Raw genomic sequence first — 15,585 nt, forward strand, 5'->3', positions numbered from 1 at the left:
TTGCGAAGTCTTTACAACATTCCTTCCTTCGGTTTATCACTCATTCCTTCCTTCCATCCCGAACAGCTGTGTCATCAAGCTAGATAAAGCCCTTCGGCCAATAGCATATCGGCATTTCTGTGATTGACGTGACGCAGACCAATAGCATATCCGCATCTCCGTGAGTGAGACCGGGACTGTGACCTTAATCGACCAATAGCATATTGGCATCTCCGTGACTGACTCCGTGACTGACACCGTTACTGAGACAGTGACTGTGACATTGTAAGAGCAATAGCGTTCAGCATTACCGTGACAAGCGTGAACATTTGATGTCGTTGATGCAGCAAAGCGAAAATAATTGTATGATCACATTGAACAGCATGTCGAATTGTTTGTAAGACGAAAGGTCTGTGCGTAAGAGGACAAAAAACGCCAGCTTGTGCATAAGGGGAGGACAAAAAACGCCGCGGTCCACACTCATAAGTCGAAAGGTTCGTAAAAGAGGGAGTTCGTAAACCGGGGGCCCACTGTATATCCATCCCTCCATTTTCTATAGCTGCTTATCCTCACTAGGGTCGCAGGCTTGCTGATGCCTATCCCAGCTGGTTTTGGGCAGTAGGCGGGGGACACCCTGAACTGGTTGCCAGTCAATTGCAGGGCACACAGAGACAAAGAACCCACGCTGGCTTGGGGAGAACATGCACACAGGAAGACTAGAGCGAGCTGGATTCTCACTCGGGCTGAGATCCCTTTCACTGCTTCACCGAGCAGGTAAGTAGGTAGGTGAGTAGGTAGGTACGTAGATAGATAGATAGATAGATAGATAGATAGATAGATAGATAGATAGATAGATAGATAGATAGATAGATAGATAGATAGATAGATAGATAGATAGATAGATAGATGGATGGATATATGGATGGATGGATGGATGGATGGATAGATGGATGGATGGATGGATGGATGGATGGATGGATAGATAGACAGATAGATGACTGCTAAAAGGGTAACTTCGAAAGTTTACTCAGGCTAAAATGGGTACTAAACAAGGTTGTGTGTGCATAAAATCAGTAGCCACCTACAGGCATGAAACTGTATACAGAGCTGTATTTGTGACATTAGTGATACCTTGTATTAAAACATGTGCAAGCACATACCTGCACACACAATTTAGCTACATATTAGTTTAATACATGGTTTTAAATAAGTACTTGATAAATTAGTTGTTACATGAGCAAACTTGAAAGTTTGAACAAATATCAACAACTGAATTTCAAAGTGATTGTTGAATCTACCGTAGTAATAAGATTAGTTTGACCACACATGACTCAGTTTGAGTCATGGTGAGTGAAATCTTCCTCCCCCGCTTCACACCTGTCCCTCTTCACCTGCATACAATCACTTGAAGGTCCAGGCACCAGCATGGACATCCTCTTTTTCTCACCATAACTCCCTTCCTGTGAGTCACGCTGAATGATGGTCAGAGACATGTGTTTGGCTCTCATGAGTTGAAACTATGGCAGCTTTGACTTACTTTCTTCTTCTTTGCTTGTCTTCAGTGGCAGCAGCACTTCAGGGGGAGACTTCACAGGGGTACTTGGGATGCATTGACACCAGCAGCCTGTTTCAGCCTGTCAGGCATGTCTGCGATGACCTTGACCCGGTATCCTGCTGGGGGTTCTGCTTATTTGAAGGGTGAGAGAACAAGTTAAAAACCTTCAAGATTTTCTCTTCCTATAGGCTTTAAATGCAGGCAATGAAAAAAGTTAGGCTATTTTTCTGCTTTTCTGTCAAGACTAACATTTTTGTGCAGTGATTCATTACAATCAAGAGTTAGGGAATTAGTTTCCTATTCTAGCTTGAATGTAGCACTCCAGCAGGCATGCAAAATTCCTGACATTATTTCTTTCATTGAGCATATGTGTGTTAAATTTTGTCCTCTGACCTTTTGAAGTCAGTTCATAAAGCTATAAATGACCCACAGACTATAGGTTCCTCGACCCTGATATTTTCACTGGCATTTATTTCAAATTTTAAGATTTATTTCATCTATTTACAATAACTATCTCACGCGTTTTAATCTGACATTATGTGCTATTCGTTATTGTTATTGATTTATTTCATAAGGTATAATGTTGCAAAATTAAAAACACAGTGGTGTAAGGAGGGACTGTCACAGCTACAGTACAGTTACAAGGCACGGGAGTGCCTGTGTGCTCTAACACTTCCTCAGTGGAGGTTCACAGAAGGTCAGAGGAGCACATGGAGGACATAAATTGAAATATTTTTAAATTATTTCTTTTTATCTTTATTTTTTGACCAGTATTTCAGTGTTTTACTGCTTTGGATAATCTCTTTCCCTAATCTTCCTATTGATAGTATGTTGTGAATTTTGGCACAGGACACAAAGAGGAGTTTTGCACCACATGAATTTGTCCACACTTTTAGAGAAATTACTTCCTGGGAAGACTTTTGTTCTGAAGGTGTGCGAGAAATTGGTGGAACACCCTGACCACGTCACAGGTAAGAGGCTGTTTAAAATGCTCTTGTGTAAAAAGAAAGATAGAAAAAGTCTATGATTTAAATTTTAGGAGATGATCGCAGTACTTTTAAAGAGATGGATGGATGGATGGCTGGATGGATGGATGGATGGATGGATGGATGATCGATGGATGGATGGAAGTGAATTAGCGACAAACTGAAAGTCACAATGACAACAGTATGCATGTAAAAAACGTACTTGCGCATAGGTTAATCCATTCAATGTACTGTATTTTCCACACTATAAGGCGCACCTAAAAGTCTTAATTTTTTTTTTAAAAAGCTGATGGTACACTTTATAATCCTGTGCACCTTATATATGGATCAATACTGAGATTGGGATTTGTAGATGGGGACTGAACTGATAAAGTAATCTTTACCTGTTTCTTTTGTGTGTTTACAGTTGAACAAGGTTGGTCATATTGACATTGAGTTATTATGCTATTGAGAGTTTAGAGTTATTTGAGTTATTATTGTTATTTGAGTATTACTATATTGTGATTGCACTGGAGGAAAAGTTCCCTGATATAGATGTTGCACTACATGTTATACCTTGCTTTTAAAAGATAAACTGTCATGGAAATACTAATAAAATAAAACACAAGACAGTTGTTTATTCATTTTGGGAGTGAATGGAGATGTCAGAAAGCTGGTTTGTAATCTACTAATAAAGTCTAACTGCTTCTACTGTTGTGCCTTATAATGTGGTGCGCCTTATATGGAAAAAGTTTTAAAATATGTCATTAATGCAGTGCGCATTATAGTGCGTAAAAAAAAAGGTAATACTATCATCCGTTTGTCCATTATCCAAGCCGCTTATGCTCACGTTGGTCAAGGACATGCTTCTACCAGCTGTCTTCGAGCAGTGGGTGGGGTACACCCTGAACTGAACTGGTTGCCAGCCATTTGAAGCGTATTCCTATTATTTTTCTTCAAAGTCAGATTTGTGTGTGTGTGTGTGTGTGTGTGTGTGTGTGTGTCTTTTTTATAGGGATGCCGGGGCTGGGTGGAGTTATTTACATGATTTTGGAGCTCCTCTGTAGGACCTCAGAGAGTCAAAGTTTACAGCAGGTTAACGTGTCAGATGATGGTTCCTTTGCAGTTACATATAAATCTATTTTGGAAGAATCAATCAAACACGAAAACAGTATGTAGGATTTTACAAAAAGTATACTGTTTTTGAACGTTTTAATAATTTATCTTTTCCGGTCAGTTTCCAACCCCATTTCCAAGCATTCCTCACCTCTGAGCCTCTGTGTCCTGGTGCCGTTGGAGATCTCTTTGCTTCACATAGCCTCCCACCCACAGACCGGCACCCAAAGTGGGACCGTGCAGGCTGCCTACGTGGGGGATCTTATCAAACTGCGAGCATGCAGTGCTGACCGGCCAGCAGCACACTTGTGCTGGTTGTTTAGTCACGGAGAGCGTGACAAGAAGATGGGGGTCGAGAGGACTTGTGAGGGCCTGAATAACAGCCCGGTATGTGAGCACAATTAAATAGAATAGATTATACACTTTTTTATATGTGTTTTATACATGTTTTATATTATATTTACATATATTTTATATGTGTGTAAATGCATTTTTAAGGTAATTTCATGTTTGCTTATTTGAATTAATGTATTTTTTTGTTGAGGCACAATTTTATCAGTACATTAGATTAAAGTTTTCCAGCAAATATAGCACAGCAATGCATATCTTTGTACGCCAGACATGGACTTTCCGAATTGAAGGAGTTCGCACAGTGTCAGTGAACGCTTCAAATCTAAGTGGATGGACACAGAAGATGATCAACATTGTGAGTATTCTGTTTCTTTTAATTAATTATGTCACTTTGTCGAAAACAATAGCTTCGTAGCATAATTGTGCTCAGCAGAAGAAATTATTTACAGTATGAACAATAATACATTGATACAATGGAGTGCTCATTTTCCCTCTGAAAAATGTTGGGTTCCCATGTAGTAAAAACAATGGGTCCCAACAGAAACGTTTGGATACCCAACAATGATTAGTACAGTATTTTGATTAAATAAAAAAATCTCATGATTTGATTTGATTCCAATTTTGAGGTCTCTGAATTGATTCAGAATTGATTTTCGATTCAAGATAATTAAATTCAATCAAAACTGATTGCTGCTTCAATCTATAGATGTGCAAAGCATCATTATACAACTTTAGCGTGCTTGCAAGATACACTAACAAAAGAAAACAGTGGCTTTTTTTTTTTTTTACATTTAAGTTCTGATTTATAAGGAACAAAAAAATAGCACTTGGACAGCTGCTACTCTTTGTCTCTACCTATAAATCATATATTATATTATAAAATAAGATGTAACAGAAATGAAAACAAAAGGTAGAACAAGATACATCATGTCATTTCCAAATAAAATGCATGGCCAAAATGTTATGTGAAAAGCTGTTACACCCAAAAAAAAAAACAAATAAATAATACCTGTGCATTATTAATAGTGCATTCATGACAAATGAGATGTGAAAATAAACTTTTTCAAGTGAGCAGCTAAATTATGTGCGAAGTATTAAACATGTGCCAGTTCATCTCTGAGCATATCGGGAGCATTATCAATCACAATGGTAACATATAACTTGAGTAAAGTCTAGACAACATTTTCATTCATTTACATGTATGTGAGCATTATGTCTGTGTGAGTTAAATTGGAGTTTGCAAACATTGTTTTGTATTTGATTTTGTTTTATTGTATTTTTAGGTGAATGTGCTGAAGTTTTGTTTTGTTTTGATTACAGAGCATTTGATTTCTGTATGAATATTTGTCCCTGCGTAGCTCAACACATTCACATGCATGTGCGAGAGAGGGAGGACAGTCGTGGTGTCGTTTTTCATCTACTACCGGTCGCCTTCTTCAACTAAGTCGATTCTATTTAGTATAAAGGCGGAAGAGATATTTGTCACGGCTTCAACGTGGTTGTGAGCTTCTATAGAGAAAAACCACTTTTAATGCCAACCGTGACTAGGGTCATCAGCTAGCTACCCAGGGAGCTAGAGGGGGGCGTGCTGTACTAACTAATGTTAATTGGTTGGTTGAACTCGGGGGAGTGTTTCTGTATCAGCAGCTGCCATTACGCTTAGTTTACACTGTGGCCAATTTAACACACACGCACACGCATACACACACACACACACACACACACACACACACACACACACACACACACACACATATATATATATATATATATATATATATATATATATATATATATATATATATATATATATGCAGTGGACCTCCGTGTTACAATAATAACTTACGTTATATAATAACAATAATAATAATAACTTACGTTATTTTCATGTTGCGACCTGGAATACTGAGTTTTTTCATCCCCTCTTTGTGACATTTTCCCAAAACAACTTATGACCCTAATGCTGCGTTCAGATGGTGCGCTTCATTTACACTCTACACGAGGTGTTTTGTCGCGAGGTCAACATGAAGTTCACTTTTCACGCAACAGTATCACGCGAGAGGAGGGGAGTGATCTTGCTGGGCACTTTACAGTGGATCCGGAAAGGAGAGCATTGCTGAGAATGTTCACTATTCCAGGATATGGCAGAGCCAATATTTTCTCAGACAGCACCTTTATGATTCTTTTTTTACACTGTGGTTACAAAACCGTATTTATAGTGCATTTTACTGCTAAATAAATTAAAAACAACAAGCGTTTTGTTCCCTTGTTTAAACGTATTTATAGTGCATTTTACTGCTTAATTCAAAGTTCAGAGGAATTGGGAAAGTGTTCGCTCCAACAGCGACTCGTAGTTTTGATAGATCGTGTAATATGTTATTTAGTATGTGTGCTGTTTTCATTTATGTACATTTGTTTTCTGTTTTGAATAGATAAGTTCTTAGTTAACGCATTTGAGTTGGTGTGGCCGAGCGAGACTGACGTGAAAGGAGAAAAATAAAATAAAAGAGACTTGACTACACATTGGTACTGTCGTTTTGTGGTTTTTAATCGGAAGAGCAGAAATAGGAATCACGGTTTTACCCAAAGGGAATCCAAGAAGTTTCCCCCTTCCCCTTCTCAAGTTTACAGATTGCACAGCCCAAATAATGTACAGTCGGCCCCCGGCTTACGAGCACCCTTATTTACGAACCCTGATTTACGAACAATTCGCCTTACGAGCGTGGATCAGGGAGATTTTTGTCCTCAGGGAGATTTTTGTCCTCCGCTTATGAACAAATCTCTCGCCTTACGAGCAATTCGACATGCCGACCATTGAGTATGTAGAAATGTTCTCGTTTAATTGCGCCAATAAAATCAACAGTAGCTACATTATCAATCATCAGCAGATACTTGTGGTAGTAACGTGAACGCTATTGGTCTTACAACGTCACACTGACTGTCTCACTCACGGTGTCTAAATATATTACCATTTAAGTGTAGTGTTTGTACAGCTAAAGGGAAAAACAGCTGACATGAAATTAAATGTGCCGATTGCAGGACAAAGAATTGTCATTGGTTTAAATGTGTGTTTTTTTTTAAATTAATTGTCAATACATTCCAACCGTTTAAAAAAAAAGTGCGAATAATTATGAGTCAGTCACGGAGATGCGAATATGCTATTGGTCGATTAAGGTCACCCGGTCTCACTCACGGAGATGCTATTGGCCGGCGTCACACGTCAATCACAGAAATGCCGATATGCTATTGGCCGAACGCCTTTATCTAGCTTGATGGGACAGGATGGAAGGAAGGAGAGAAAATTAGTGAAAAATGGAAGGTTGTGAAGACTTTGCAAACTTTATCTGTTAGACATAGCTTCTAAAATTACTAGCAGCGGTAAAGAAAGAAATAAGAGGATGATGTTTTAGTATCTGCGTGATTTGCACCCTGACTGAAAGAGTTACTGTAACACTGTAAGACCAAATAGCATATCTATCGCCGTGTTAACTTTGAGCGTTGGACTCTGCCCCCCTCTGCTTACACCCAGCTCAAGTCTCGTCGTTTCAAAGGTAAAAGCTATTTATCCATTGTATTTATTCTATAATGCAAGTGTACAGCAGATTATGTCACTCAATTTTAATATATGTATACAGTGTGTCGTTTTCACCTAAGGCTTCGGTGCGCGTTGCACGCATTCACGAATTAACATGGGTTTGGATTGCCCGCTATACGAGCAATTCGAGATACGAGCGTAGCCGCTGAACGGATTAAGTTCGTAACCCGGGGGCCCACTGTATATGAATGTATTGGTATCAAGTTAACAACTGCAAATAAAGAAAACGCTAATTAGGCTCCATTCTCATGCAGTATGTGGCAGCTTCTTTAGTTCATCATCCTGCTTGTCAAGAGTGTAAAACTGCATTGGGTCATGCTGAAAGTGCTCTCTAATGTTTTGACTTCTAATAATCTATGCTTAACAAAACTGAGCGACATTGTTGTAAAGGCAATTTTTTTTTTTTTTGCTCTTCTATTGGCTAAGTTTAAACTATGTGAGTCTAGTGGGATTTCATGAAGGATGCTTTAAAAGCATACACTGTGCAGTCTTAAAGCTGCTGGAAAAATTTCTCATGAAAATAGAGAGTTTTACAATTTCTTGTTTTTAATTTATGTTGCTAAGCAATTAATTATCCGGTCAAGAAACGTCCTTTGCGAGAGCCTGCAAACGTGTCCTGAGCTGCTGTGAGTAGTGATCCACCTGAGCAATTGATTGCTGTAACTTCTGTTTCTCCACTCTTTGATTGGGTAGTCTAATTAATGCTATATGACAAGTTTAGAAATAATAGCTGAAGATTCTACATGAAGCCATAGAGGGATGATTTTCCAAGATCCTTTTAATAATTTTCTACTGTTACGTTAAGCACCGAGTTTTTACATTTTTGATAAGGGTGTGTATTTAGTCATAGCCAACCTTACCTTTTAGATAGTCATTAAAATGATGCAAAATTAGATTTAACTTAAAACAGAAAATCATTACGTTAGGCACCGAGTTTTTACATTTTTGATAAGGGTGTGTATTTAGTCATAGCCAACCTTACCTTTTAGATAGTCATTAAAATGACGCAAAATTAGACCTAACTTAAAACAGAAAATCATTCATAGAAAAGAATGACGTGATACAGAAATCTTAAATTGTGTATTTATAGGTGGTTGTGCGTCCTGCATTCACCGATATTCATGTCACCACTCCCAACATGATTGATAGAAGTAAGAAGACACCCACTGACACCTGTTTGACTTGTAGCAGTTCCACTGTGTTTGGAGTTTTTATTTCATTAAATTCCTACTGGCGTTAATTCGTACTCTGTTGCTGATGCAATTTGTTTTGACTTTTCAGCTGTGAGGGTTTACACAGAACGTCAAACCTATCCCATTGATACGGATGTGCCCTTCCTAGCTGTGACCGATTTGGCTGAGCCTCTTGAGTTTCTCTGGAATTTTGGAGACTCCACAACTGCCAGAACTTGTAGCAGGAATGTCACCAAAAGATACTACAATGCTGGACGGTATTTTACACCGAAAACATGAAATATCTTCTCTCAGACTTATGAACTCACACAGTGTGGTGCTACTACTCTAATCAGATCCAAAACAAACAAAAAAAAAATGTACCAGCATGTATCCCAATATGCAGTACATTGGAGATCAGTGTTTCTCAACCTTTTTTCAGTGAATTACCGCCTGTGAAATATTTTTTTTCAGCCAGCTAAGAATCCCCAAACTAAAGAAAAGCATTTTCAAATGAGGAAAAAAAAAAAAAAGACTTAAAACAGAGTGCTATGCCAACATTGTCAAATGTATTCAACTTTGGAACTCTATTTGTATAGTGGTCATAAAAATGATCAACAATATTCTGTTGGGATCATAGTAAAGATCTATTCTCAAACAGAAATCATTAACTTTAAGGTTTAAGAGAGCTAGACCAGTCATGCAAAGTACAGTACATACTGTGACAGTTGGGGCCAAACTATAATATCCATCCATCCATCCATCCATCCATCCATCCATCCATCCATCCATCCATCCATCCATCCATCCATCGTTTGCCTCGTCCATCTATCCATGATGACTGCTTCTCCGAACATAGGTCGCGGGTGGGCTGCAGCCTAAGCTGTCTTTGGGTAGTAGGCAGAGGTACACCTTGACTTTGTAGCCAGCCATTCGCAGGGCACACAAAGATAAACTACCATTCATCATCACAAACACACCTAAGGACAATTTAGAGTGGCTAATAGACCTACCAAGCATGTTTTTGGAATTTGGGAGAAAACCAGAGTACAGAACATGCAAAGGCCATAGTACGGACTTATGGCCTCTCATCTGCAAGATGGACGCGCTAACCAGTTTTCCACTCTGCCGCCCCATAATTTACGAATTATTAATGAATATTTTTAGCGTGGATAATTTTTTTACATCGATTTTAATATCTCACATAACCCTTGCATGCCTGCACATAACCCCATTTGAGAAGCACTACCAGTACTAAATATTGCTGAATTTTAGGTATGTATTACAATATATTCATCAGAGATAGGATTCAGTGCCAAAGATGCAACACAATAACAAAGTGGATATCATAGACATCTTCCGATCTTTACACAATTCAAACATCCCTCATAACTGTGTGTGAAGACAAGCGGAAATAAAACAGGAAGTTTGACACGGAAGTTTGAAAATGTTGCTTCTGTTTTCAGGATGAGAAGCCTCACAAACAGAAAACATTATAAAACTTTGCCAGCGTTTAATTTAGTGGGTGTGACTTTTATAATAATCTATAGATCAATTTTTCTGTCATAGTCATAAAAATTAGGACCACATTAACTGTTAAAGCCAACACGGGTAACTTCATTATTCTGAATAAATGATAGTCCAATCATCAAGCCCTGTAGTTTCAGAGTAGAAGATGAGTACATATATTAAAATGAAAGATTAATAGCACTCACCCATGAACACAGTCAACAAAATTTACATTGCATTTGGAAGAAACATGTTTAAATTCATGTTATGCCCATATAGGTACAACATTACGGTGTTGATGTCCGATGGTCACATTTCCCTCACGTCTGGGGTACTGTCCATACTTGTTCAAAGAGCAGTGAAGCTCAACAAGCTGCTCCACCAGGCTTACGTTCTTCGTAACCAGATGACCACAGTGATTTGCAGAGTCTATTCCGGCACTGACGTCATCTTCCTGTGGAACTTTGGTGATGGGACGACGAGGTTGGGAGAAAGCATAGAACGGCACGTGTTCGCCAGGTGATGAAAGTTCAAAATTCAAAGGTTTGTCCTGACATTGCACAAACAAACCTACCTTCTGACATGGTTTTGGTTGTAGGACTGGAGCATTCCAGATGGAAGTGACTGTATCCAACCGGGTCAGTTGTGCCTCCCTAATCAGCGTCATCTTTGTCCTAGATCATCCATGTCAACCTCCACCTGTCAAGAACATGGGCCCTCTCACACTACAGGTAAGGCCCTTTATTTGTTTTACTGCGCAAATACCTTTTAAATGTTTATTCACTCAGATGCGAAGACACAGCCTCCTCAATCTTGGGGTAACCTATGATGCTGACATCGAATGTGACAGACTGAGGGGCCTCCATTACACATGGATTGTGTTTGACTCTGCAGGCCGCATTTTGCCTGTTCCAGATGCTCACAAGCAAAGCCTCGTACTGCCAGGACATCTCTTGCGCTATGAGACATACATTGCCATGGCCAACGTAAGATTCAGAAAGTTGTGCCAGCGCTGTTTTTGATCTAGTTGGTTTACATCCATGATTTTTTTTCATGACTGCTAAGGTTGTGTTCTGTTCATGATTCTCAAGTTATAACATCAGTTAAAGTACAAAGGTGGACTGCATACCAATTAAATTTCTCAATTAATCAGTATAAAAATAAATTTTGGACACTGACACAAATGCTAAGGATTGTAGATGATCTCCAAGTTCCTAGAGATAATTGATCTATGATCACCGGTCAACTTTAGACCATCGAAAACGATCTCCAAGTTCCCACACATAAGTGATCTATGATCACTCTGGTCAACTTTAGACCACCTCCAAGTGGAAATCTTTCTGCATAAAATCCAGCGATTCCGTGCAGAGGCGGTCAATTTCTGCTTCCGCAATGTCTGATTCTGAAAATGTCTCATTCGAGCTGTGCTCATTAGTAAGAAATGACCTACCCTGGGCATGAAAATGGGGCTCTTGAGTCTCTTCAAAAGAAATATTCTTCGATCATCGGTTCCATAAACCACATACATAAGTCAAACCAACAGAGGTGTATTTATTTATTTATCTATTTATTTATTTTGTTCCAGAGCTTCAGTTGCATGTAAAACACAACCTTGTTTAATCAACTAGAATATCAGTTTCCTTTGGATCATCCGTAGCTTTCAAATACATTAACCAACAGATAATTGGTCATTGCTTGAAAACTAAAATAAACAGTTTACACATTCAGCCAAATACATTTTAAATAAATTTTCCGCTTAGTTTTTAGGAACACACACTGAATGCGTTTGACATTTACTCTTTTGCTTCATCTTGCAGTGACTGTGTGGGATACACAGTTAATAAATGTATTTGTACCTAGATAACTAGGTGGTGAATTTCTGTATATGTGGTTGACTTTACAACGGCACATTTTGCAGGTCAAGGTAGTTGGCAGTGTAGTGTACAGTAACTACAGTGTGAGAGTTCAGGTAATTCCCAGCCATCCTGTGGCTATCATCCAAGGCGGCACCAACATCTTCATTAATGGAAACATCACGTTAGTAACACTGGATGGACGGCGTTCCTACAATCCTGACTTCCCTATGGACCCAATCAGGTGGAGGAACTCTGTGGCCCTTTGAATGTCCAATGGAAATGGAAAAGAGGCCTTGATGCATTTGTACAGTAGGTGAATTAAAATCTACTTTTTTTTTCATTTCTAGCTTCAAATGGATGTGTGAACCAGTCAGCTCCATCAAGACTTCGTGCTTCACCCATTATGTTGATCATTCTTCTGCTGTGTTCACCTTTCCCATGAGCTTCCTCAAAGAAATTTTTGATCAGTTTCATTTCACACTCACAGTCCACAGTGGAGAGCTGTCAGCTTCGACAGAGGCTTTTATCACATTAACACCAAACGTCATTGGGTACGAGACAAGTAGCATTCCGATTTGCACAAATAGCAGAAATGAGCAAATTCTTGATGTAAATAAAATGCTGCTTTAGCTGTTTGAATCAACCAGTTAGGATTTTATCTCTAAATGTTTCAAAATCAGGAGAGTAGCGGTGTCATGTCTTGAGTGTGACGGAGACCAAGTAAACTGGGATCAGGCCATTTCAATTAAAGCCATGTGTGAAGACTGTGGGGTCCCTCCAAACCACATCTACTACACCTGGACTTTGCACTTGGTTAATGCTTCCTTGAAAGCTGTGGCAGAAGGTAAATCAAGTTCATCTCATTCATGGTATATTACCCTAATTGGCTTTATTGAGAGTCATTAATGGTGTAATAGTATATTCACTTGACTTCAGTGCAGGCAGCATAGATTCAGTTCCTACTCTGTAGTAGGGCAAATGTGACTGAATGATTGTCTGTCTGGCATGTAGTCCCCATTACCTATGACCATAAACAGTCCTCATTGAAAGTGATAAGATAGATGACTCTTAAGTAAAATCATTTCATTTTGTCATCTTTTCTAGTCCCATTTTGTCATTCAGTTGACCTTAGTGCCCCATCCAGCGTCAAAGAAACAGCCATGTCCTCCTCACATCTTTATCCACATCTGTCAAGTAAGTCCTGCTTACCAGTTAGGTGCTTTCATTCCTCAAGAGGCCATCATTGGTATGTAAAATATGAAGCAATACTGCCTCAAAAGTGATCAAAAAGTAAAAAAAAAATAAAAAAAAAACTACCTTTATTCAAAATCAGGTGAAGCTGCACTAATCTATTTGAAAATCCGGACACAATCACACTGACAGGACACTGACACAAGGGGAACAGTAACATGAACTAACTAAAAACATGAACAAAAGAACAAAGCTCATTTTGTGCTTTTATCACTGCCTCTGGCGGTCTGGAGGGGCGAAATAGAACAAACCAGAATATGAAAAGACAAAAATCACAGGCCAACAATAACCCAGAAGACAAAGAAATATAAAACCCGAACACTAACCATAACACAAGCAAAGAACCACGGACCATAACGTAACCTCTCCCAGTCATCCCAAAACAAACAAGAAACCTGATGAAGACAGGTGGAATGGAGCCTGGAGGAGGGAACGAGGCTCAACATAAACAGTCCAGGGGGGGCCTCGAGCAGTAGAAAAGATGTGCCCGGCAGAGCAAGTCAGGAGAGCGTCGCGGACGCCAGATGTGATGTGCCCGGCAGGACAAAACAGGAGGGCTTTCTGGGTGCCAGACAAGATGCCCTCGGTGGGGCAAGTCAGGAGGTCATCCCGGGCACCAGAGGAGATACGCCCGACAGAGCGAGTATGGAGGGCATCCCAGGTACCAGACGAGAAGCACTTGACGGAGCAAGTCAGGAGGGCGCCTGGTGTGAAAGACGAAGGAAACTGGGCTACTCCAGACGGGCTGGCAACCCAGATGCCCAAAGATGACTGCTGGACACTGACAGGTGAAGACGGAGGCGGCCACTGGATGCCAACAGGCGCTAGTTGCTGGACACGGACCTGAGAGGGCGGCGGCTGCTGGAGGCCGATAGGAGACGGAGGCGGCAGCAGGATGCTGACTGAGGACACCGGCCACCGCTGGACACTGACTGGCGGCGAGGAGGCATGTTGGGGACAGAGGCAAACGCTGGAGGCTGATCTGAGATGGAGGCAGTCACTGAAGGCTGACAGGAGTCGCTAACTGAGGACTGATGTCACTTGACCCTGACTGAAGATGGCAGCTGATGGGTGCTGACTGAGGATGGTGGATGCTCGACATTGACTGAGGACAATGGCTGCTCACCTTGACAAGGACAGATCTTAGGCTTCCGACTTGGAGCGGATGGAGGCCAGGCTTAGAGCGAAGATGGAGGTTGGATGCCAACATGGAGCGGACACGGAGCAGACATGACGGTCAGATGCCGACTTGGAACGAAGACGGAGGTTGGGAGCTGACTTGGAACAGAGACAGAGTTCGGGCATGGACTTGTGCCGGACTCAGAGGTCGGGTGCTGACTACTGGCAGACTTGGAGGTTGGGCGCCGACTTATCGCAAACTCAGAGTATCAGGTGTAGGGATACAGAGCAGTCCTTTTAAAATGTTTTATTTTGAAAAGTGATTCTGTTACTTTAGCGACAAAATCTCACTCACAAAGAAGCAAAATGAGTAAGACGTTTGGGGAAAAAGAAAAAGGCCCAATCAAGAGACAGGTGATGAGTCTACAACCTTGAAGACAAAAAAAGATTTTCACAGGCAATGTCAGGAGTCTTACTTGAAATAATGATTTCTCCCTGTAAGGACCGAGTACTACTGCCAACATTAAAGGACCCACAAACTGACAAGGAATGGATTCTTGATATATTTGTTACCTAACCAGATGAGCTTGCAAATGGCAGCAACCCTAAAAGTATGTTTGAGACTCCCAACATTGCATTGCATCTGTGTGGAGAGAAACAAGCTGAGGGCTTTTATTAGGTTGGCGTTAATAGTGTGTTCAAACTAGCAAATGATGGCACTCATAAAAGTATTTTGGAAACCCCCAACAGCCCATTTGTGTGAAAAAAGAAACAAGCTGAGTGCTCTATTAGTTTGGTGCACTGTTGTGCACCCCTGATTTACAGGGCTCCTTTGACGGTACTAAATGAATTGAAAGGCCTTGGATTAAAAAAGTGTGGTAATTTTATATGAATTATTTAACAGATAATGCTCTTTGTAATGCTGTTTGTGGCTAGATGAGGACCCCCCTTATCATTCTCGAGTGGAGATTGGCTTTCTGGAGTCTCTGTACTACGCTACCAGTGGGGATGGTACTGGCCATTTTGATCAGAGGGAAACTAGAAGTACAATTCATGATAATGACTCCTCTACAGACTGGGAGAGCGCTGATGTGATAGATGGACAAGGTATATTTTA

General features: G+C 40.2%; 1 protein-coding gene across 1 annotated transcript in view; it reads left to right on the top strand.

Moving 5' to 3' along the window:
- Positions 1 to 651: 651 nt before the first annotated feature.
- pkd1l1 (polycystin 1 like 1, transient receptor potential channel interacting) overlaps positions 652 to 15,585 on the top strand; it is a 48,024-nt gene continuing 33,090 nt past the window's right edge. The window contains 16 exon segments of the mRNA XM_088441849.1: positions 652 to 753; positions 1,542 to 1,677; positions 2,384 to 2,505; positions 3,515 to 3,691; positions 3,737 to 4,002; positions 4,235 to 4,321; positions 8,652 to 8,712; positions 8,843 to 9,011; positions 10,522 to 10,761; positions 10,841 to 10,973; positions 11,031 to 11,228; positions 12,161 to 12,339; positions 12,446 to 12,649; positions 12,779 to 12,942; positions 13,203 to 13,292; positions 15,405 to 15,575. Coding sequence (XP_088297975.1) covers positions 681 to 753; positions 1,542 to 1,677; positions 2,384 to 2,505; positions 3,515 to 3,691; positions 3,737 to 4,002; positions 4,235 to 4,321; positions 8,652 to 8,712; positions 8,843 to 9,011; positions 10,522 to 10,761; positions 10,841 to 10,973; positions 11,031 to 11,228; positions 12,161 to 12,339; positions 12,446 to 12,649; positions 12,779 to 12,942; positions 13,203 to 13,292; positions 15,405 to 15,575 — 2,470 coding nt within the window. The 5' untranslated portion in view covers positions 652 to 680.

This window comes from Hippichthys cyanospilos, chromosome 19, assembly GCF_059441005.1.
Source record: "Hippichthys cyanospilos isolate Australia breed blue-spotted pipefish chromosome 19, RoL_Hcya_1.0, whole genome shotgun sequence".
NCBI lineage: Eukaryota > Metazoa > Chordata > Actinopteri > Syngnathiformes > Syngnathidae > Hippichthys > Hippichthys cyanospilos.